Source organism: Protopterus annectens, chromosome 1.part1 (assembly GCF_019279795.1).
Source record: "Protopterus annectens isolate FY-2018-M chromosome 1.part1, PAN1.0, whole genome shotgun sequence".
In the NCBI taxonomy this organism is placed as follows: domain Eukaryota; kingdom Metazoa; phylum Chordata; order Ceratodontiformes; family Protopteridae; genus Protopterus; species Protopterus annectens.
The window spans coordinates 344,919,305-344,942,612 of NC_056726.1; the positions used below are offsets into that span (position 1 = coordinate 344,919,305).

Sequence of the window (23,308 nt, forward strand, 5' to 3'; positions counted from 1 at the left end):
CAAAGAATGCAGCAATAAAAAAAGGAAACATGAAGCTGTTAAGTTTGGCCATCATTATGGAAGCCATTCTACTAAGGGATAAAGGAATGCTGTTGGTTTTCCATGCTGTGACCTTGAAATGAAGAATGAAAACACTGGTGTTTCCATTAGGAGTATATGTCTTTAACCTTTCCATGAACTGCACAGAAGCATTTTAAGAGATGGTTATGGTACTATGTTTTGAAAGACTACACTTAAATTAATATTTGCTGGAACATAGTTCAGTAACTCCGGGGATACATATATACCTATATATATATATATATATATATATATATATATATATATATATATGTGTGTGTATATACATATATATATATATATATATATATATATATATATATATATATATATATATATATATATATATCAAAGAAAACTGCAGACTTGTCTCACACTTTTTTAACACTTTGTTCTGATGAAGGCTTAATTCTTGGGCTGAAAGGGCTAAACCAGTGGATTAAAGTTCATTTTGTGTGATATAGTGCTCCATTATTACTTGTGGTTTTCTTTTTATATATATATACATATATCTATACACATGTATGTGTATGTACACATACATAAAAAAGAAAAATCAATCCTTTTACAACTTGATGTGTATCTTGGGTCTATACTATAACATTGAATTTTATAAAGTTCGAATGTTATAATATCGAACCAGTTTTGTTGAACGCTGAAAACAGCAAAGGTGCAGGACATCGAATTCTTTCCCAGGGAAAGAATTCGGTGGGCCGTTGCTGTGGCTTTGCTGTTTTCAGCATTCGATATGTTGGAACATTACGGGTCAGGTTCAGGTAAGTGTGCGATTGTGTGTAGGTTAGGATTAGGGGGCGGGTTAGGTGAGTTAGGGTTAGGGTGTGGGTGAGGTTAGTGTGCGATAGTGACAGACCTTAGGGTTAGGGTTGGGTTAAGGTAAGTGGATAGCTAGTAGTGTATGCAGAGTTTAGTTTAGGTGTAGGATTTTAAGTGTGTGGATTGCTGTTTTTTGTGTGTGTTTGTGCTGTGTGTATGTTTCTCGGAATAGCGATTTTCCTGGGAAAAAAAATCGCTATTCTGACTGTTCGATGTTTGCGGATTTCGGTGGTTAGGGTCCGATATTATAATATTTGATCTTTGTAGATTTCGATGTTATAATATAGACCCGTGTATTTCATGGTCTGGAGTCCCTCTGGCTCTACACAAACTATCCATCTCTGTATCTAGCTGCATGTCTGTCTTATTAACTGCTTACAGTAGTGTCAGTGGTACAACAAGTGGCACAATCAACTTTGGTGCAGAAGGCTGTGGATTCTATTCCCACACCAGGTAGTGCAGCATGGGCGGGGGGGCTGTATTCATGAGTGTGTCATCCTTCGGATGAGATATTAAATCAAAGGTTCATCTGCTTGAGTTGGTGGCAGCTGAAGTGGAAGGAAAGATCTCATGGCATCTAATGAAAAAGAGTAGGGAGAGTTCTCCAGTGCCCTGGCCAAATTTCCCCTAGTATTATAAATGCCACCTTGAGTTTCCCTTGAAAAGAGACATTTAGCCTAGTTAAAATAACATGGTCAAGAAAAGACAAATAAATCAATAAAAATATGTCACAAATTTGTGTTTTCATTTGTAAATTAGAGAAAAACAAATGCAATATATAAATGTAACACCATTTGACAGCTTTATTAGCATTTATGTATGTTCATACAATTAGAAGATTCTGTGCAAATTACATTACTATAACTGACCTACCAATAAGACTTTATATACTCCAACAATTAAAATGTAAACATTAACTTTATTGTAGCAGTTAGTTGCACAATGGACATTACCCTGTTCTACAAAAATGTAAACAAAGCATACTTAAAAACATAAGACAATGCTTCATATAGAATATGCCATTTCATTTTAATAAAATTGACGTATATGAAAAATGAAAAAAGAACCTCCTGTCTTTGTTTAAAAAGAGGTCATTTTTAGAATATCTTTTTCATTTGATCTTAAAATACTTAAGTTTGGCATTACCTCATGTCTCCAAATTTCTTTGTTATTGCAGAGCCAACATTACTGAGAGCTGCTGTTGCCTTTTGACCTGCATGGCTAAGGGTCTCTTGAGTCTTCTTGTAACTAAGAATGAAGGAAACATAAATTAATAATGTAGTTAATATGCAAAACACTATTGCTGAGACCTTATTTTTTTCTTCACAAATGATAAATTCCACTAACAATCACAAGCCTGCATATGGAAGAACAAACACCACAGTTTAGCTGTTTTAATATAATACATACATATCTGAACTTTGCTTAAGTCTCCATGCATTAGTGTTTGAATGTGTTGAGACGGGATCTATTTTATATATATATATATATATATATATATATATATATATATATATATATATTTTTTTTTTTTTCAAAAAATGGAAACAAAGTGGGAAAGAGACACATTTTAATCAACATGAAATGCCTACTTACAGTAGAACAACATGAGATCAAAATTTGGAAGGAAATACAAGTTGCCTAAACACATAGCTAGAAGCAGTTTTGTTTGTCTTGTTTGTTTTTTCGGCTTTTCCTGGTTAGAGCTCACCACAGCAGAATTCCGGTCTGCTAATGATTGGCAGTCACTTTTTATGGTGCCGAATTGCCAGCCCGACGCCCAACCTTCAGTGAAGGCACGCCCATTCACGCATGTCTTTCGGAGGCCACTCGACTGCGGGGAGGACATGCAGACTCCACACAGAAGACACTCCAGCCGAGAATTCAACAGGAGAACCTCTTGCTGTGAGGTAACAACGCTACCGTAAAAAGTAAAAATCAATAATCTTAATGCTACTCAATGCTAGAAGTCTAAATCTCAAAATGCACTCACTCGAGGCACTCCTTAAAATGGAGAACATCGATATCTGTGCAGTGACTGAGACCTGGTTCAAGGCTCCAGAGAGCACCCCTGCACTACCAGGCTATAACTCATACCACACTTTTCGGCCATGTAACCTGGACCGAAACACCAAAGGCAGATGTGTGTCCATATTTATTAAAGATATTCACACCTCCAGGCTAGTTGTTCAGTATAATGCATCTGAGGCTATCCAAGTGTAACTAACTCTGGGCAAAACTGCAATCCAAATTGTAGCTTGCTACAGATCTCCCAACATGCCCCAGGATTCCCACTCCTCTTTTTTTGATGTACTGGAAAATATTAGGGTTCAACCAAACACCCTAATAATGGGCGACTTCAACTACCCCACCATTAACTGGGAAGAATACTCGTGTACCAACTCCTTAGCACAACGTTTTCTGGAATTCATAAACTTCAACGCCCTGGATCAACTTATCCACACCCCCACCAGGGGCAACAATATCCTAGACCTAGTCATTACCAACATGAGTAACTGGTGTTCCACACCTGAAGTCAACTCCTCGTTGGTCCAATCTGACCATAAGCTAATCACCCTTGATGTCCACATCCTGCCCCCACCCCCCATTAAGGAAACCATGGTAAAAAAATTCTCCAAAGCCAACTTCATGCTTCTTAAGACAGAAGTGGTGAATTTCATGACACCCATGCAGATGGACAATACAGTTACAAGTGCTGAATCCTGCACAAATGCATTCTATAAGCACTTACACGAGTGCATAGATCGTGCTATCCCAAACAGAACCAAGATGCTATCCTCCAAAAATAAGGAAGCCAATCTGGTGGTCCCCTGCCATAAACAAACTGTACAACAGAAGGAAGAAACTGTTGCAAAAGAGAGTAAAATCCCATGAGGAGAGGAGCTCCCTGGTCAGCCTCAGTAAGAAGCTGAGATCCCTTATAAGATCCTACAAAGCTAGCTATGAAAACAAGATCACCACTGATTCTAAGGACAACCACAAAGCATTCTGTAGCTATGTCAAGAATCTCGATGGCAACACCCAGATCTGCTCTGAGTTACAGTACAAAGGCACAACAATTACAGAACCAACTGATATTGCCATCATCCTGGCAGATAGGGTCAGTGCTAACTTTACCCCCCCCTCCCCCTAAAGGGCCCATATTTATACAGAAAGAATGCAGAGTCCCTGTAATTACAACTATGCAGGTAAAAGCTGAACTCTCTAAAGCCAAAAACACAGCATCCATGGGACTGGACAACATCCCAGGCTGAATTTTACATGAACTTCAGAACAAACTGGCTCCCCACTTAAGCACTATGTTCAATAATAGCCTTGCATCAGGCTTTGTGCCCACTGAATGGTGCACAGCAACAGTTATCCCACTCCACAAAGGGGGAGCCACCACTGATCCCAGGAACTATCAACCTATTAGCCTGACGAGCCTGGTCTGCAAGGCCATGGAATGTATAGGTTCATAGGTTCATACTAGGCTATCTGCCCAAGGGCATTTATAAGCCTAGCCCATAGTTATTTGGCTTTCACCACCCCTTTAGTTTGAATAAAACTATGCCTATTATTTTGCTGTGCCTCTGTCAAGCAGTGACACTGAAGTAATCCCTGGGGTATATCTGCGATCCCCCATCCATTGGTCAAGATTCCTCTTGAACAAGGCCAGCGAGGTGCTCTGCCTCACATGTACCGGGATTTTGTTCCACAGCATAGGGAGTCTCTGGGTGATGAATCTGTCCCTCCAGCATTTTCTATTAATAACCGTGTCAAGGTTTAAGTCTCCCGCCCTTGTGGTTCTGAGGGATCTAGATTTTTTGAGGTGAAGCATATTATCATATCATCATGGAACTCATAAACAAAGACATTGGTAACCTCCAAACTCTGGATCACACCCAGTTCGGGTTTGTGAAAGGCAGATCATGCCTCCTGAACCTGATCAACTTCTTTGAGGCAGTCACCAATGCTGTAGATGAGGGTAAGGTGGTTCACACAGCCTATCTTGCCCTCACCAAGGCTTTCAACACCATCCTCCATTCTGGAATTATAGCTAAACTCACTAAACTAGGTATAAATCCCTACATCACAAGATGGGTTGCCAACTGGCTCACTGATAGAACCCACACTGTAAAAGTTGCAGACTCCAAATCTGACCTCAAAGCAGTGACAAGTGGAGTACCACAGGGTTCCATCCTGGGACCTCTCCTGTTTGGTATCTACTTCTCTAAAGTACAGGTTAACACAGAAGGCCTCTGGCTAATGAAGTTCAGAGATGACTGCAAACAAGGAGCCATAGTCAAGTCCCCAAATAATGTGGACATCCTACAGAAGGGCCTCACTGAGACAGATGCCTGGAGTCAGAGCTATGGCCTCAAGCTCAATGCCAAAAAGTACAGTGTCATCCCCTTTGGTAAAAACTCTGTACCCATGAACTACCACATAGGCAGCAATCTACTTAACACACGAATGTGTGATAAGAGACCTTGTGACCCAGGTGGACAGTAGTCTCTCCTTTGATAGTCACATCGCCACAGTAGTCAGGAAGTCCTTCTACGTGGCACACCTCATCATAAAAGGGTTCTCATCCAGGAAAAAAGAGGTCATTGTTCCCCTCTACTCTACACTCATTAGACCCATTATAGAGTACAATGCCCTTTTTGGAATATACCTCACAAGACATCTGCAGCAGCAGGAAAGGCCACAGAAGTACCTCACAAAGAGGATTACTGACCTCAAACAAATGCCCTACACTGACCACCTCAAAAAACTCCAGCTTTACTCCATAGCATATCGCCTACTCTGAGGTGATCTCTGCCTAACATATAAAGCTATGTCAAACCCAGAGTTGTTGGACATGCTACACCTAAAGAAATCCCAATCCCTCCGAGCTACATGCTCTAGGGACCTAAACCTTGTCACCACAATAAACAGAACATGCTGGAGGGATAGATTCCTGTCCCAGAGACTTCCCATACTCTGGAACAGGCTACCCATTTATGCCTAGCAAAGTTCTTCATTAGCACTCTTCAAGAAAAATCTTGATGAGTGGATGGGAAATAAGAAATACACCCCGTGGATCACTTCTGTGTCTCTGCTCGACAGTGGCACAAGCAAATAACTTTCTTGGGTGGCATAAGCTAGGGAACCTTGTTGGCTAGGCTTACGTAGGCCCTTGGGCCGATAGATAAGTACCTACCTATGAACCTATGAATCTATGAACCTAAGTTCTCTTTAAACACAAATGTGGTTCACACTCACAAGGAAGTGTCATTGAGGAAAATATAGGCTACAGTATTCCTTTTGCTAAAGAACTTACTGAACAAATCAAGAAAATAAAAAAATCTAATGATCTAATGAATGAAACACAATAAGAAAGCCTAGCAATTTTAGTTTCAAGAAGAGCTCACTGTTGGTATTCAGCATCATTCCTTGTATAAACTGCATTTCTAGCATAATTACATTTCATCCATCTTAGACTTTGCTAACCATCATACTTATTGATACTTCTGATACTTACTGCTCAGAGAAAGTGCTGCACAGACAGGAATATAAAGAGAATGAATATTGGCTTTTCACATTTTAAGGTACTCCAATATGTCTAGTGCATGATGTGCAGGCATGCATTCATACACATATATAGATGTGTGCTATTGTGTGCTTGTATGTGTAAAACATATATCTCTAAGCATGACATTTTGCCATTCCAATTCATAACATTCTTTCATTGTTTAATACCTGTTTTATGCTGTTCAAGGATATACGAAAGTCTGGCACTCAATTTGTATAAGACACAGAACTAATACTGGATGGGATGCCAGCCCACAATAGAATGCAAACAGAGAGATGTTAACACACAATATATACACGGACGGACACACACACACACACACACACACACACACACACACACACACACACACACACACACACACACACACAAACACACACACGTATGTTGTGTCACACACCACATCATGTGCAGGCAATATAGAAAGATATCAAGTCACGTAACACAATGATTTTTGGATGTGGGTGGAAAGCAAAGCAGCCAGTGTAAGACCGAGTGGACACAGAAAAAGTTACATAATCCATACCGAAGGCAGCCCTGCAATTCATCAGCCAGTTACTTGAGCATTCAAACGATTATGGAATTATGTGTTATCTGGAAATACAGTTTTTACTTTTAACATTACATGCAGACTACTATTCATGAGCTAAAATATGGCTTGTAACAATTCTTCCTAAACAGACTCACTGGCTGCATTGGTGAACAAGAATGCAGGTATATAGCTTTAATGCTAAATAGCTTTCTATAGTGATGAAGATGTCAGGTGATATACAAGAGTCCTAGAAAATTCATCTGGCATATAGACCTCATGGAGGTTAAGCATCACCTCCTGTGTTATGTGTTGTCTCTTAAGCCTCCTGACATGATAGTATTCACTCTAGCAAAAATCACAGGATCATAGGAAGTTACTAGGCTATTGGGCCTGAGGCCCTTATAAGCCTAGCTAAGAATTTAGCTCATGTTCCAACAAGTCAGTACTCGATGCCCCCATCCAACAGGGACACAGGTAGAATCCCAGAGATGCATTTTCTGTACCCCATCCAGTTATCCAGGTTGCTCTTATAAAGGGTTAATGAGGTACTGTGCTTGACGTGGACAGGAAGCCTATTCCACAGAAGGGGGAGTCTCTGGCACACAAATCTGTCCTGCCAACAAGTCTTATTGATGTCATAGACCAGGTTGAGGTTGTGTGTGTGGGTTACTTGAGTGGAGCTTGACTTGTGGATATGCAGCATTCCCATCAAGGCAGGGTCTGAGATTGCTTTGTATGCCAGACAGAGGTCACTTCTGAGGAGTCGGTATGAAACTGAGTAGAGGGACAGGGCCTTTATCCTATCTGTGTAGGGTAGATGTGTGAGGCCCTAGAGTCTCCTGGTGAGAAACCTCTTTGGTTTCTCCAGCTGCTGCATGTGCTTTGTGAGGTACATGCCAAAAGGGGCATTGTACTCAATAATGGGTCTTTTAAGGGAAGAATACAGGGATGTTATGACCACCTTGTCCCTGGATGAGATACCCTTATAAATGAGGTGTGCTATGTAGAAAGCTTTCTGTACAACGGAGGCAATATGGTGGTCAAACGTCAGCTTGCTATTAACCTGGGTGCTCAAGTCCCTCACGACTGATTGTATGCTTAGGACCTTGTTATTAATGTGATAATTTGTGAGGGTGTCACTCTCCCCAAAGGGGATGATGATGCATTTTTTGGCATTCAGTTTGAGGCCATGTTTCTGGCACCAGTCATTTGTTTGGGTGAGACCCTCTTGGAGGCTGCCAAATCACTAAGGGACTTGATGACAGTGCCCATCTTGCAGTCATTTGCAAACTTGGTCAGCCATAGCCCACTGGTTTTAGCCTGCACCTCAGAAAAGTATATCCCAAACAAAAGAGGCCCCAAGACCGATCCCTGGGGTACATCGCTCATTACAGGTATACTGCTTGAGGTGGCTTCCCCTATTTTGACTAGGTGGGTTCTATCAGTGAACCAGTTTGCTACCCATCTGGTAACTTATGGACTGATTCCTAGTTGATAGAGTGTATCTATTATACCTGAGTGAGGAATACTATCAAAGGCTTTGGCCAGGTCAAGGTAGGTGGCGTACACCATCTTCCCCTCGTCCACAGCTTTGGTGACTGTCTCAAAGAAGTCGACCAAATTTAACAGGCATCACCTCCCACCAAACTGTGTAGGACTGAGTGTTTGGAGGTTGGCAATGTATTTGTAAATGAGGTCCATGATAATCCGCTCCATGGCCTTGCAGAGCATGCTAGTTAGGCTGATGGGTCTATAATTTCCTGGATCAGTGGATGCTCCACCTTTGTGCAAAAGGATGACAGTGGCTGTCCTCCACTTGGCAGGGACAAAGCCAGTACTCAGGCTTTGATTGACTAGGGTGACTAATGGTGCTGCAAGTTCCTGCCTGAGTTCATGTAGGATGCAGCCAGGGATGTATTTTTTGCCTTTGAGAGGGCAGTGATGGCTTGCTCCCTAAAGATAAGAGGAGGGGGGGGTGTTGTTGCTGGGGATGTCATAATTTACTGATGGGGGGACAGAGGGGTGAAGTTTTCACTGAACCTATCTGCCAGCGGGTTGGCTATATGTATGGCATTTGTGTATGTGGTATCCTTGGCCACCATTTATGAGCAGATTTGAGTGTGTACTTTGAGATTTTGGACATATGTGAAGAAGGCCTTATGACTGTCTTTAGTAGATGTGGCTAGTTTGGACTCAAAGTTTGCTTTGGAGGATTTCACTAGTGCTCTTATTTGCTTGTTTAGACTACGCAGAGATTGCTTTCAGTTAGGCACCTGCTCCTTATTGGTCCTGGACAGCAATTTTTTCCTTTTATTTTAAAGTTTATTTATTGCAGATGTCCACCAGACACATTTACTCTTCCTTGAGGTGGAGAATTTTGTCCTGTCGGGTATTCCTGATTCGACGCAGCTATATAGCCTCCACTGAAAATGGACATTAATCCAGTCGGACCATCCCAGTTAACAAATGTAAAATAAAATAAAATAAATAAATATAAATGCTTGTATAGTACTTTGGTGTAGGTTTGAGGTTCCTGTGGAGGTGGAGAGGCTATGAAGCTGTTTATACCTTCCCTCAGGAGGTTGTAATCAGCTTTGGAGAAGTGTTTTTGTTTGATCCTAGCTGGAGGGGGTGGTCAGGGAGATGGTGACTTTGAAAGTGACCACTTTGTGGTCGGATCTTACCAGGAAGGATGACACTGTAGGGATGCTGCAGTGGTTACTCATATTGGCTAATACCAAGTCCAAGATATTTTCACTTCTTGTGTGGGTGTCCACCAGCTGATCTAAGGTATTTGCATTGATGAAATCAAGGAATCTCTGGGAATTTGTGTTTTGGCATGAGTAGTTCTTCCAGTCTATGGTTGGACAGTTAAAGTCGCCAAATATCAGGGTAAAGGGTCGAATATTGATAGATTCAAAGAGATCCTGATAGGTGGAGTGGTCATCTTGAGTCAAAGTTGGGGGCCTGTACCTAGCTATGATTTGAAGAGGGGTCTTGTCAATGGTTAGCTGCACCTGGAGTGTCTCCTGTGTGCCATACTGTCTGACCAGCCTGGAGGTGAGTATGTCTTTTATATATATTACAACTCCATCTCCTTTTGCTTTTCTGCCCATGGTTTGGAGTCTGAATGTATGATAGGATGAGTAACCTGGTATGGTTAGGGTGCTCTCTGCAGCTTTAAACCAGGTTTCTGTGACTGCACCAATGTCAGCATCTTCCAGGGTTAAGAATGCTTGCAATGAGTGCAGTTTCATGTTCAGACTCTTATTGTTTAGCAGCATGACCTTTAGTTTATGTTTTGATAAAATTTTCATGCTGGTAGTGTTTTGAACTCAAGTCATTGCCTAAAAAGGCACTATGGGGAGGCAAGAGCCTTTGCCAGGAGCCTGAAACCCAAGGGAGACAGATGCAGGCCATCTCTGGCAGAGCTTCATGGCTTGTCAATCATGTCTTCCCAGGCTGTCAGGCATTAGAACCCCTTGGAATGATCCCAGAAACTAAGCCAATTGTTAAAGTCAGTCATTTTCTGATTATATGGAGGCATCATTCTGGGTGACAGTAGAATGCTGTTTAAGGCTAGGAACATTACTGCCTGGGCCACATATTCAGTGAGCTTAATAATGTCTATCTTCATATAGTCCAGGGAGGTATATCTCAAGTAATTAACGCCAACATGGACTATGACAGAGTCATAACAGTACCTGTTGTTGAGATACTTGAGTGCATGGGTGATATGGTAGATTCTGGCATCTGACAAACAACTAACCGTGGCTTTCTCCTTATCCAGCCTGGTGATGGGCACATCTGTGTGTCTCACAATGCTGTCTACTATAACTAATATGTTGGGGTTATGGTTAGGTCTTAGTGGCTATGAGATACAGGTGTGTGGACTGTGTGTGGTGTGTGGTGTGGTGGGCAGTGGAGTTTGTGTGTGCTTTTGCCTCAGAGGTCTCTTTTGTTTGGGTATGTTTTTGTTGAGTACCTCCACATATGTGGGTGTGTGTTGTGTAGGTGTGGGTGGTGTTTGAGGTGTGGTGTTTTTGTTGACAACCTTCTCAGTGCCAGATATACTGACCAGTGAGTGAGACAGCATTGACTCTAGGTTCTTAATGCACCTCTCACAAATTGTGTTCTTAGGTGGTAGTAGTAGAGGGTTAGTATTGACTGAAATCTTATTTGGTCAGCACCAGAGGATCTAATTTTTGTTGAGAAACCTCTGAGGATGCTCCAGCTGTTGCAGGTGCCTGGCAAGGTACCTTCCAAAGGATGCATTTTACTTGATTATTGGTCTAATGAGGGCCAAGTGCAGTGGTACTATGACATCCTTAGATCTGGATGCCGTGCCCTTACTTGTAAGCTGAGCCATAAAGAAGGATATCCTCACCATCGTGGACACAAGGTGATCAAAGTTCAGATTACTATCTATCTGAGTACCCAGATCTCTCACCACTCTCCTCCTCCCACAAAACACAAATACATGCGAGAGATGCAACTATATGGTCAAACTGGAGGCTGAGCTCTCTCAACATAGGACTGGCAAGACCAGTCAGGAGGAGAAGGTTACCACACACACTATAGACCCAGTCTCACATAGTACCATGACAACCTCAAATCATACACATAAACACACAAAGACATACTCGGCTCTGATCAAAAATCTACCAAAACAGCAGAGGCCACCAAAGCAGACACCCAAACAACCACCACCTCAGAACACAACACCTGCAACACATAGACCTCACAGTCAGAGTGTCAAACAGTCACAGCCCTTAAGGCCAAACACAATGCCAGACACACTAGTCATTGGTGACTCCATAGTCAGACACACTGACGTCCCGCTCACCAGACTGAGTAAGGAGAAGGTCACAGTAAGCTGCCTGTCGGGCGCTAGAATCCGCCACATAACGCAAGCACTCAGGTCTCTCAACAGCAGGTACAAATATGACTCAGTCATTGTCCACGCTGGTGTAAACGACCTGAGACGCACCTCCTTGGACTACATGAAAAGAGACATTGAGGAGCTTTCTGATTATGTAGCCCAGGCAGGTATGACCCTGACCTTGAGCAGTATCCTACCTTCACCAAGAATGATGCCACAATACAGAGATAAGATGATCAGCTTTAACAATTGGCTTAAACTCTGGTGTCATTCAAAGGGGATCCAATGTCTGTCTGCCTGGGATGACATGCTGGACAAGCCACGCTGCTTCGCAAGGGACGGCTTGCACCTGTCACCCTGGGATTCCGGATATTGGCAAAGGCTCTTGCCACCCCATAGTGCCTTTTTAGGCAAGGCTCAAATTCTAAACCTTCCACCCTAGAACACAAAACAGGAAAAAAACTAAGGGTAATGCTGCTCAATGCCAGAAGTCTAAATCTCAAAATGCACGCACTCGAGGCCCTTCTCAGTATGGAGAACATCGATGTCTGTGCAGTGACAGAAACCTGGTTCAAGGCTCCTGAGAGCACCCCAGCACTATCAGGTTTTACCTCTTATCATGCGTCCGCCCCAAAATCCGGACAATACCAAGAAAGGAGGGGGGGGTATCCATATTCATCAAGGACACCCACACCTCAAGACTGGTGGCAATGCACGATGCATCGGAGACTATCCAGGTGCAATTAACCATAGGCAAGACTGCTCTGCAAATTGTAGCATGTTACAGGCCACCCTCACAAACTCAGGAACCTCACATGGCCTTCCTGAAAACACTAGAGGGGATAAATGTATCACCAAACACCATCATACTAGGTGACTTCAATTACCCTAATATAGACTGGGAACACTACTCAAGCCCAAACACCCTAGCCCAAAAGTTCCTGGAATTCATAAACTCAAATGCCATGGAACAACTAGTCACCATCCCCACAAGAGGAGAAAACATACTTGATCTCATCATCATGAACATGGGAGCACAATGTTCAACACCGGAAGTATACCCCTCACTGGTGAGATCAGATCACAAACTAATCTCGCTGGAGGTCCTCATCCCACCCCACCTGAAATAAAAAGACCACAGTAAAGAACTTCTCGAAGCCGACTTCACACTTCTAAAGACTAGTGTGGTCTCCTTTAAGGCCCCGAGCGGCGGAAAACAGTACTCAAGCCGCTGAATCACTTACAAATGCCTTCTACCAGCACCTGCAGGACTGCATGGATAAGGCAATCCCAAGCAAAACAAAGACTCTTTGTACCAAAGGCAAGCATCCAGTCTGGTGGACCCCAGCCATAAACAAACTCTACAACAAAAGGAGGAAGCTACTACAAGATAGAGCAAAACCCTTAAAAGGTAAGACACCCTTGATCACTATAAGTAAAAAACTAAGAGCTCTCATAAAATCATCCAAAGCAAATTTTGAGAGAAAAATAGCTAAAGACTCAAAAGACAATCATAAGGCCTTCTTTAGCTATGCTAGAAACCTGGGAGGAAACTCCCAGATATGCTCAGAACTAGTTCAAAATAATGTGAAGATTACTGATCCTACAGACATTGCCAACATACTGGCTGACAGGTTCAGTGCAAACTCCCCCTCCCCCCCAAAAGTAGAGATATCTATACCAAGCGATTGCAGCCCCCCAAACATCTCCAATGCCCAAGTGAGAACTGCTCTCTCCAAAGCAAAAAACACAGCATCCATGGGACCTGATGGTGTCCCCGGCTGTGTGCTCCACGAACTCAACGAGGAATTAAACCCACAGCTAGGACAGCTGTTTAATCATAGTCTTACCTCTGGATACGTACCCAGGGAGTGGCGCACTACAACTGTGGTCCCACTTCACAAAGGCGGTGCCTCCACCAACCCTGGAAATTACCGGCCCATTAGCTTGACAAGCCTTATCTGCAAAGCCATGGAGAGGATCATAATGGACCTCATAAATAAAGACATAGGGAATTTGCAGACTTTGGATCCATCCCAGTTTGGCTTTGTCAAAGGCAGATCATGCCTTCTAAACTTGGTTGACTTTTTCGAAACAGTCACCAAAGCCATTGATGAGGGAAAGGCAGTCCATACAGCCTACCTCGATCTGGCGAAGGCCTTCGATACAATACCCCACTCGGGTATCATTGAAAAACTCATCAGCTTAAATGTTAACCCATACATCACAAGATGGGTTGCAAACTGGCTGAGTGACAGAACCCACAGGGTCAGAGTTGCTGGCACCATGTCAGACTCAAAGCCTGTCACAAGTGGTGTCCCACAGGGCTCAGTCCTGGGCCCACTCTTGTTTGGCATCTACTTTTCCAGTACAAGCAAACACAGGATGGTTATGGCTGACAAAGTTTGCAGATGACTGCAAACTGGGCCATAGTAGAAAACACATCTGACACAGATATCCTTCAGAAGGGTCTCACAGAAACGGAAAACTGGTGCCAGAGCCATGGCCTAAAGTTAAATGCCAAAATGCATAGTCATACCCTTCGGGAAAAACAAGGTTACCCCTAGCTACCAAATAGGTGGCAATCCACTGAGCACAGAAGTAGTTATCAGGGACCTGGGGACCCAGGTTGATAGTAGTCTGTCATTCGACACCCATGTAGCTAAAGTAGTTAGGAAGACCTTCTACATTGCCCACCTTATCATGAAGGGATTCTCATCTAGATCAAGGGAGGTCATAGTCTCCCTATACTCATCACTCATCAGACCAATGATTGAGTACAATGCCCCATTCGAATGTAACTGACCCGACACTTGCAGCAGCTGGAGAGGCCACAAAAGTTCCTCACCAAAAGGATAAAGGGTCTCAAACATCTGTCCTATGCTGCCCGACTGAAAGAACTCCAGCTCTATTCAGTCGCTTGCTCAGAGGTGACCTTTGCCTAACATACAAGGCCATGTCAAACCCAGATTTGATGAATATGCTTCACCTCAAAAAATCTAGATCCATCAGAGCCACAAGGGCGGGAGACTTAAACCTCGACACGGCTATTAATAGGACGTGCTGGAGGGATAGATTCATCACCCAAAGACTCCCTATGCTGTGGAATAAAATCCCGGTATATGTGAGGCAGAGCACCTCGCTGGCCTTGTTAAAGAGAAGTCTTGACCAATGGATGGGAGATCGCAGATATACCCCAGGGATTACCTCAGCGTCACTGCTCAACAGAGGCACAGCAAAATAATGGGTATAGTTCCCCATACTAAAGAGGTGGCGTAAGCCACAAAACTATGGGCTAGGCTTGTAAATGCCCTCGGGCAGATAGCCTAGTATGAACCTATGAACCTATGAACTAGGTCCACTCTTAGGATGATGCTCTCAGTGATTGTAAGTTGCAGGGGTATTTGATTTCCAAAAGGGTATTATTATGCATGTCTTTGCATTTACTTGGAGGCCATGGCTCTGACACTAATCATTAGTCTGAATCAGACCATTTTACAGGATGTCAACATTGTTTAGGGAGTCAGTGATTGGACCTATCTTGCTGTCATCAGCAAATCTGGTCAGCCAAAGGCCATCTACATTTGCCTTGACATCTGAGAAGTATATCCCAAACAGGAGGGGGCCCAGCACTGAGCCCTGTGGTACTCCACTGATGATTGGCCTCTTGCTGGATGTGGATTCTCCCATTCTAACAAAGTCCCTTATCCATGAGCCATTTGGCTATCCATCTGGTGACTCAAAGATTATGTGAGCTTATCTACAGTACTCGAGTGGCATATTGTGTCAAATGCCTTGGCCAGGTAAAGGTAGGCAGTATGAACTGCCTTATCCTCATCTATGGCCTTGGTGACCTTCTCAGAGAAGTTAACCAGATTGAGCAGGCAGGACCTGCCCTTGACAAAGCCAAACTGGTTTGGGTCTAGAGTTAATCAGGTCTATGATTATCCTTTCCATAGCCCTGCATATGGGACTAGTAAGACTTATGGGTCAGTAGTTTCCTGGGTCCATTGATGGTCCCACCATGGGCAGAGGGATGACTGTTGCTTTCCTCCACTCTGCTAGGACAAAGCCTGTCTGGAGACTGTGGATAAGTAGAAATCTGCTAGGTCATGTTTCAAGCTATTTAATAGACACCCTGGGATTCTGTCACGACCCATTGATGTGGTGTTTCTAGCTTTAGACAGTGCAGTTATGACCTGGGTCTTTTGTAATAACAGGCAAAGGAACTGTAGGGGATTTTTCATGGTGAGTGACCGGAGGTGACAAGGGGGTAAAATTTGAGCTGAATTTATCGTACAGCAGGTTTTCTATTTCTTGTGGCTGAGTACAGGTAGTGCCCTCTGCAGCCAACTCAGCACATTGTTGAGTATTTCCCTTAAGATTTCAGACATAACTTAAAAATGCTTTGAGGTAATCCATTGTTTGTGAGGCTATTTTAGTCTCGTATTTAGCTTTTGAAGACTTGACTAATTCCCTGATGTGCCTGTTGAGACTAATGAGCGATTTTTTTCTCTGTTGTACACCCTTCAACATCTGCCTTCTGTTGTATAGTCTATTTATGCCAGGGGTCTACCAGGGTGACTTGTTTTTCTGGCTAGACGTGGGTTTAGTTTGGACAGGAACTACTGTCGTTTCTATGCAGTTGTTTAAGTGGTTGTACAGGGCATTTGTGCATACTTCTGCATAGGCCTCTGTGCTTTGGGGGTTGGGGGAGCTTTAAATTACCTATGCTATCACTTAATAAAAGGCAAATTACCTTGGAAAAATTCTTTAGGATTTTAGGGTTTGATTGGTGTTCTACCATTATATTTATTTCAAAGGGGACTAATTTAAGATCTAATCTTACCAATGCGAGGACATTACACTGAGGGGGGTGCAACTCTCCCTATGTTTTTGAGTACTATGTCAAGTATAATTGAGCCCATAGTGGGAATGCAGGTAAGCTGTTCTAGAGCACTTGCATTGACAAAGTCCTCGAATCACTGAGACTGCATCATAAATGTACGGTTCTATTTAGATCATGCTGAGCAGCTGTCAGTTAATCCCTGATTCTGTGTCATCTGACCCTGCCTTCTGATGATGCAACTAAGAGACAACAGTTTGAGGTGGGTAGGCTGCAATACAATTTGAAGTGTTACACAAATAAAACAAAACTGTGGCTGAATATAGTGACTATCAGCTTTTTGAGCCATTCATTCATCAGAGGGAAATTTAGTTTTAGAATATGGTCTGTGTGACTGCTCTAAGTGTTGTAAAACACTTTGCACTACACAAATATTCTGTAACTAGCACTGCCTCAGGACATCTACAATTCCATGTATTACAAAGAACTGTGCTATGTCACAATGCTATACCATACAAACCCAAGTACAAACATACATCTGTGCATGTGTGTGCTCGAAATACTGAAATCTCGAATTTCAGTATGTCGATTTCATAAAGTGTAAGGATCTGAAGAGTGCAACCACAGAAGCACAAAATCTCAAATGCGGGTGATTTTGAATTAGCGGTTCTGGTTTTGCGATGTGTTTGTGGATTCAGGGAAGAGTTTATGTTTAAGGGTGTTGGGTGGGGGCTGTAGTGTGTGTTATTACTGTGATGTATGTGTACAAGCAGAATGTAGTTTGTGTGGTGGTGTTTTGTGTGTGTGTATGTAGAGCGACCTTGGATTTAGAATATTTAAGTAGGGGGGTGTGGGGAGTGAATAAGTGCTTGTTTACTTGTGTGCGTGTGTGTTGTAATGGTGTTTGCAAGTGTTGGGAGTTTGAATTTCACAGTTTTGCAATTTCAGGATTTAAGGCTTCATGACTGTGTAGTTTTGGGTATGTGGATTTTCTACTTTATAGGCTTGAGATTCTGTAATTCGAGATTTCAGAATTTCGTGCTTATAAAGTGAATCCATATATACATGTGTGTGTGTGTGTGTGTGTGTGTGTGTGTGTGTGTGTGTGTGTGTGTGTGTGTATAATGCATATCTAAATGCATTTCTGCGTAAATTGAAAAAGTAACACTTTATATCATCTCTATGCAATATGTTGTTTATGTGTATAGTGTTCATCTATTAAAACATATATAGTCATATGCCCCTCTCGCCTTTGTTTTAGTGTTTAGGTTTAATATTTTTTTATTTAAATTTGTTTACTAAGGTAGTGCACTGATCAGAACTGACCATTTCAGGCAAAGCTCACATTGTGGCTTAAAAAGCTCCATGGACCATCTGACCAACCCAGTTAAGAAACTAATTAATAAATACATACATACAGTCAAAAAACAAACTTGCATGTTCAGCCATTTGGTAGCATCACTACTTGTCTTAACTCATTGTACTGCTTCATTGTGAGGTAGATTATATACATACATACATACATACACACACACACACACACACACACACACACACACACACATACATACTATGTATACATATGGTTCCCCTTCACAAAGTCGAATGGCCACAATCTCGAAAGTCATATGGCTGAGACCATATGCTCGAAATTGTGGAAGATCAACTCTGTGAATGGGGAACGGCATACAGCACAGAATGGGAGATTTCCCTTTCTGCGCTGTACTGCGATATCGGAGTTGGAATAAATAAGTAGCGGGGGGTGTGGGTGGTGCAGGGGGGCTTGCCCCCCTGCAGAAATACTTTGTTGTGTTACATTTCTCTTTTTTCAGCTCCCTTTCACAAAGTCGAGCTTCAGAAACTCGAGCATATGGCTTTGACCATATGCATTTCGAGTTTCTGAACATTCGACTTTGTGAAGGGGAACCATACATACATATACACATACATAGATACACATATGTGTGTGTTTGTGTGTGTGTGTGTGTGTGTGTGTGTGTGTGTGTGTGTGTGTGTGTGTGTGTGTGTGTGTGTATACATCACATATTAAACCTAAGCAGTAAAGAAAGGCAGGGCGGGCATATGATTATATATGTTTTAATAGATGAACACTATGTACATAAACAAGATATTGCACAGAGATAACATAAAGTATTACTTAATTCAGTTGCATGGAAATGCATTTAGGTATGTGTTATACACACATAAATGGAACGATCAATACAATGCTGCCTGACTGATGCCTCTTTGCATGCAGGACAATGAGCAAGTAATGAACAGGACGCAAAGAGGGAGGATATTGTGTTGCAAACTGGAACCTAAGCATAGTGTCTCTGTGTTGAAAAATACTTTAAAAATGGAAATTCATACACTGCCATATAGTGTTACAGCAACACATTAGACTAAATCAACCAATCTCAGCTGGCATCAGTGAAAAGAGTTAGACTATTGAATCAGCTATGCAACTGACTATTTTTGATCAGCTATGCCTAATGGAGTTACCTATGTCAAGTATATCCCACTTTTATAGTCAATTTATTTTTCTTTTTTGCCTTGGTTCTGAAGATCCTTTCTTCATGTGTGAGGGATTGCAGGATGAAAAGACATGTAAAATATGTATTTAGTGTGTGCAAAAACACAAGTAAACTGCAACAAACTTGTTAAGGAATCTGCTATAGAAAGATCTTAAGTTACCTTAAAAATTCACCTAAACAACAGAGAGATGTAAAGATGATAATTGCATCCATGGAGAAGCCCAGTCATAAATGTTTGCGGTACATGCAGCTTTTGCTACTCTAATACACTAATAGTTACAGAAAAAAGTGCAGAAGTTTGAAGGTGTGCATACAGCAGGTGCCTTATCAATGGTGTATCTGTAGCTCAGCAGGTACCATACTCATCTTTGGTGCTCAAACATCAGAAGGATGAAGGTTCTATACTCACAGCAGATATTTGCATTAGCTTTCCAACACTAATTGTAGTGATATTGTAGAGCAGCATGGTGAGTGTGTGTGTGTGTGTGTGTGTGTGTGTGTGTGTGTGTGTGTGTGTGTGTGTATGTGTGGGTACTGCATTTCTGACAGTGCCATTCTTCAGATCAGATGGTAAGTTGAGGTCTCATCCATCTCAGTTGTTGGCAGCTTAGGTGGATACAAATGCTCCCATGGCACTTCATGAACAAACAGTAGAGGAAGTTCTCTATTATGCTGGACAAAATTCCCTAAGTCGGTATGAGTAGCACCTCAATTTGCTGCTCACCACAAACTTCTCACAGAAAGTGTGAAGAAGGAACATGCATGGCTAGGATTGCTGGAGGCTGAATTATAACAGGTTTTGATGCCCACCTCTGCTACCAATTTGCGATGGCCACCAATATGTGTCTTCCCCATGCTGGGCCAGTAATCAAGGAGCTTAAATCCTTACCACTGACACTGGAGTAGGACATGCACTTGGAATACAAATGGACACACTCAGTATTTCAAGATGTCAACCTCTCTGCATCAAGTACAGTTTCCCTTAAGAGCACACAGGCAACACACTTGGTCTAGGGTCCGGAGCTCTCAATATCTGTCTCCCTCTAGGTCCCCAGTAAGACTCCCCTCTGGTACAGCTGTATGGTTAGGTCCTCAGCTGAGTGTCCAAGCAAAGTCCTTCAGCACCCTCTTTGTAAACCCAGTGCTTCGTGTCCCTGCCCCCAAGTAGCTGACACACACAAATTTTAAGATTTAATTTTCACACACATGGACACACACGCACACACACACACACACACACACACACACACACACACACACACACACACACACACACACACACACACACACACACACACACACACACACACACACACACACATGTGTGGAAAGGCTGGCACAGATTACCCACTCTACCAACTTTTCCCAGACTATAAGGTAGTTATCACTGCCACTAGTCATTTACTATAACGCTTCTAAAAGGGTAACCAATTATACTGTGTAATACTAATACTAATACAAATGGTAGTAGTCCACCAAGATAGCTAGGCCTTCTGGAGTGGCCCACACGGTGTCACCAAATAAATATAAGCACTCTCCAAGGTTAGAGACTTTCTACAAGGACCAGCCACAAGAAAAAGTTTAAATATAGTAGTACTAAATAATAAAAGTACCTGAAAATGCTGAATATATATTCACATTAAACTACAGAGTTCAGATCACAGGAAATATTGAAAAGAACATTGATGGACAGACTCAGACAAAGAAAAATAATATCTAAACTAATCTTCACTATATACCTGACTGAATCTAAAAGAGTTACTATTCCCTAGTTAAGTTACTTACTACCACAAGGCAAGATGCTGTGCATAAGGGTCTTTCTAGTCAGGATTCCCAAAAAGAATACTCAATACTGTGAGATTTCTCTTTTTAATATCTGAAATATTTATAATATTTCATAATAATATTTCCAAGAGGGCTGGCAGAATGACCTTATCTGGTCATCTGACTCTAGGTTTTCACAATTTTCCTCTTTGAAGCTGAGACAGTAAATTAGCATAGACATCCACAATACACATTCAAATGCTTATGGCAGTGCCTGGGGCCTCCACTCTTTTCACTGAGCTAATGGACAAAGGCTGTTCCCCAGAACCAGCATATCCAGTCCTACTCAGCACTGTGGGGTACCTTATAATGGTTTAACAGCTCATTTACATTTCCCTTATTTGTCTTAAAGTTAACATCTGCTGTGCCAGTGTCCTCTATAAAACATAAATTTAATTCAACTACAATACTACATGTGCACTTCTCTTCATTTCAGCAGGGTGCACTGTTGATATGTTTCAACACAAGCAAAACTCACAAATACATTTTCAGCACAAACATCTGTACAAAATCAGTTTGATATACAAATGATCTACAGTTCTAATACATCTGTAACACAAGCATCTTGTATAAATCAATTTGATATTCAAAGAACATATAATTCTTTACAAAACTCCAGCTGGCTATGCTGGCACTTGCCCATATCATCACACAGGTGAATACAGAAAGCAGGAAACTTGATGACCAAGTCCAGGAAGTCCAGCCTTTGTGTCACTGTGTCACTAACATCTCACAAAACATAAACAAATCCGCCAACAAGTAGCGTAAAACACCAGGAGTCTGGAACCTGTGCTGAGACAACGTTGATTTATTGATTAAAACAAATGTTAAGCTGATGAAGCTGATGAAGACAGTTTCACACTGTGGAAAGCTCTTAACCTTTGTTTTAATCAATAAATCAACGTTGTCTCAGCACAGGTTCCAGACTCCTGGTGTTTTACGCTACTTGTTGGCGGATTTCTTTATTTTGTCGATCACTGGGATTTCTACTTTTTCTAGTTCATCTCACAAAACATAACATTGTAGAACTTAAAAGCTTGATGTGGTCTGTGATGAGTGAACAAATCAGGATACCTGGGGAAAAGGACCTCCATACAGACAGAATCCAATGAGATGGCAAGATTAATAGACATCTCAGTTGACTCAGGCATTTATTAAGTTGTTTTCACTCATTTGAAACAAAGTATAGGATGTTAAAGAAACAAATAAGCAGAATTCACAGTTACTCCAACAAATTTTACAGGTGGTAGAAAGCAAGCTTTGAAGCAAGGGAACTGTGAATAATTCAAGTAGTCAGATGCAATAGAAGTTATGTAGAGATGTCAGGAAACTAGGGTGTACAATCTGATGGAAGTACAGTACATTATTGTTGTAATGTAGAGCAGTCTTAGGATTGTAGACAGGGAGCTGCAGAATGTTGAACCAAGTTATTCAAATAAGCCTCCTTTGAATAAAAACCTGGATAAGGGCATCAGGCATACGTTGGAGACATTAGTAACTGATACTCTAAAGTGCAATCACTAATTTGGTTTAACATTTTAGTGACTATATTTAATATCAGTTTGTTGTGGTCAGACGTGTGAATGCTGATTACATATTTGTCTCATTTTTATCACAAGAGACTCAAAAGAGGGTCAAATCAGAAACAGATGGCAGTGATGATGGCTATTGTCAAAATAAGGCACACAAGGAAGTGGAGAAGGAAGTTTTAAATATATAAGATGGGGAGCAGCAGAAACATTGGTGGAATACAGAGGCAAGAAACAAGGAGAAGCCATAGTTAAGACAGAACCCAACTGAATAGAAAAGAATAGAAAGAGAAAGATCAAAGTGAGACTTTGGGGATATGCACTGCTGGCCAGCAGAAGGATTAGTAAAACAGGCCAAATAAGTGATGGAGGCAATGGAAGACATTGAACAAAGAGATGTGAACTGGGTGCAAACTAAAAGACAAAATGTTCATTGGTCAAAGTGAGAATAAAAAGAAGGGCAGGCAAGGGATAAAGAAGACGAAGTATAACAGAAGAACTCCATAAGTGACAGTAAGGTGACTAATTGAATGGATGTGAAGAATGAACAGATATACAAAGGGAATGTAGAAAATCAATGTGATATATTGGCGCAATAATACAGAACATTCTGTAACCAAACTATCATTCCTCAACAAGTCAATAAGGTGTACAGGACCAAAACATTAATATAATTCAAAGACCTGGGA

At 41.8% G+C, this 23,308-nt stretch overlaps 1 protein-coding gene across 2 annotated transcripts in view; it reads right to left on the minus strand.

Annotated features, from left to right (window-relative positions):
- The window catches only part of TPD52L1 (TPD52 like 1), a 1,279,033-nt gene that overhangs the window by 314,745 nt on the left and 940,980 nt on the right, over nt 1-23,308 (minus strand). For both annotated transcript variants that reach the window (XM_044075185.1, XM_044075177.1), the window contains exon 4: nt 2,041-2,142. In XM_044075185.1, the coding sequence (XP_043931120.1) occupies nt 2,041-2,142 (102 nt within the window). The remainder of the gene's footprint in view (nt 1-2,040; nt 2,143-23,308) is intronic.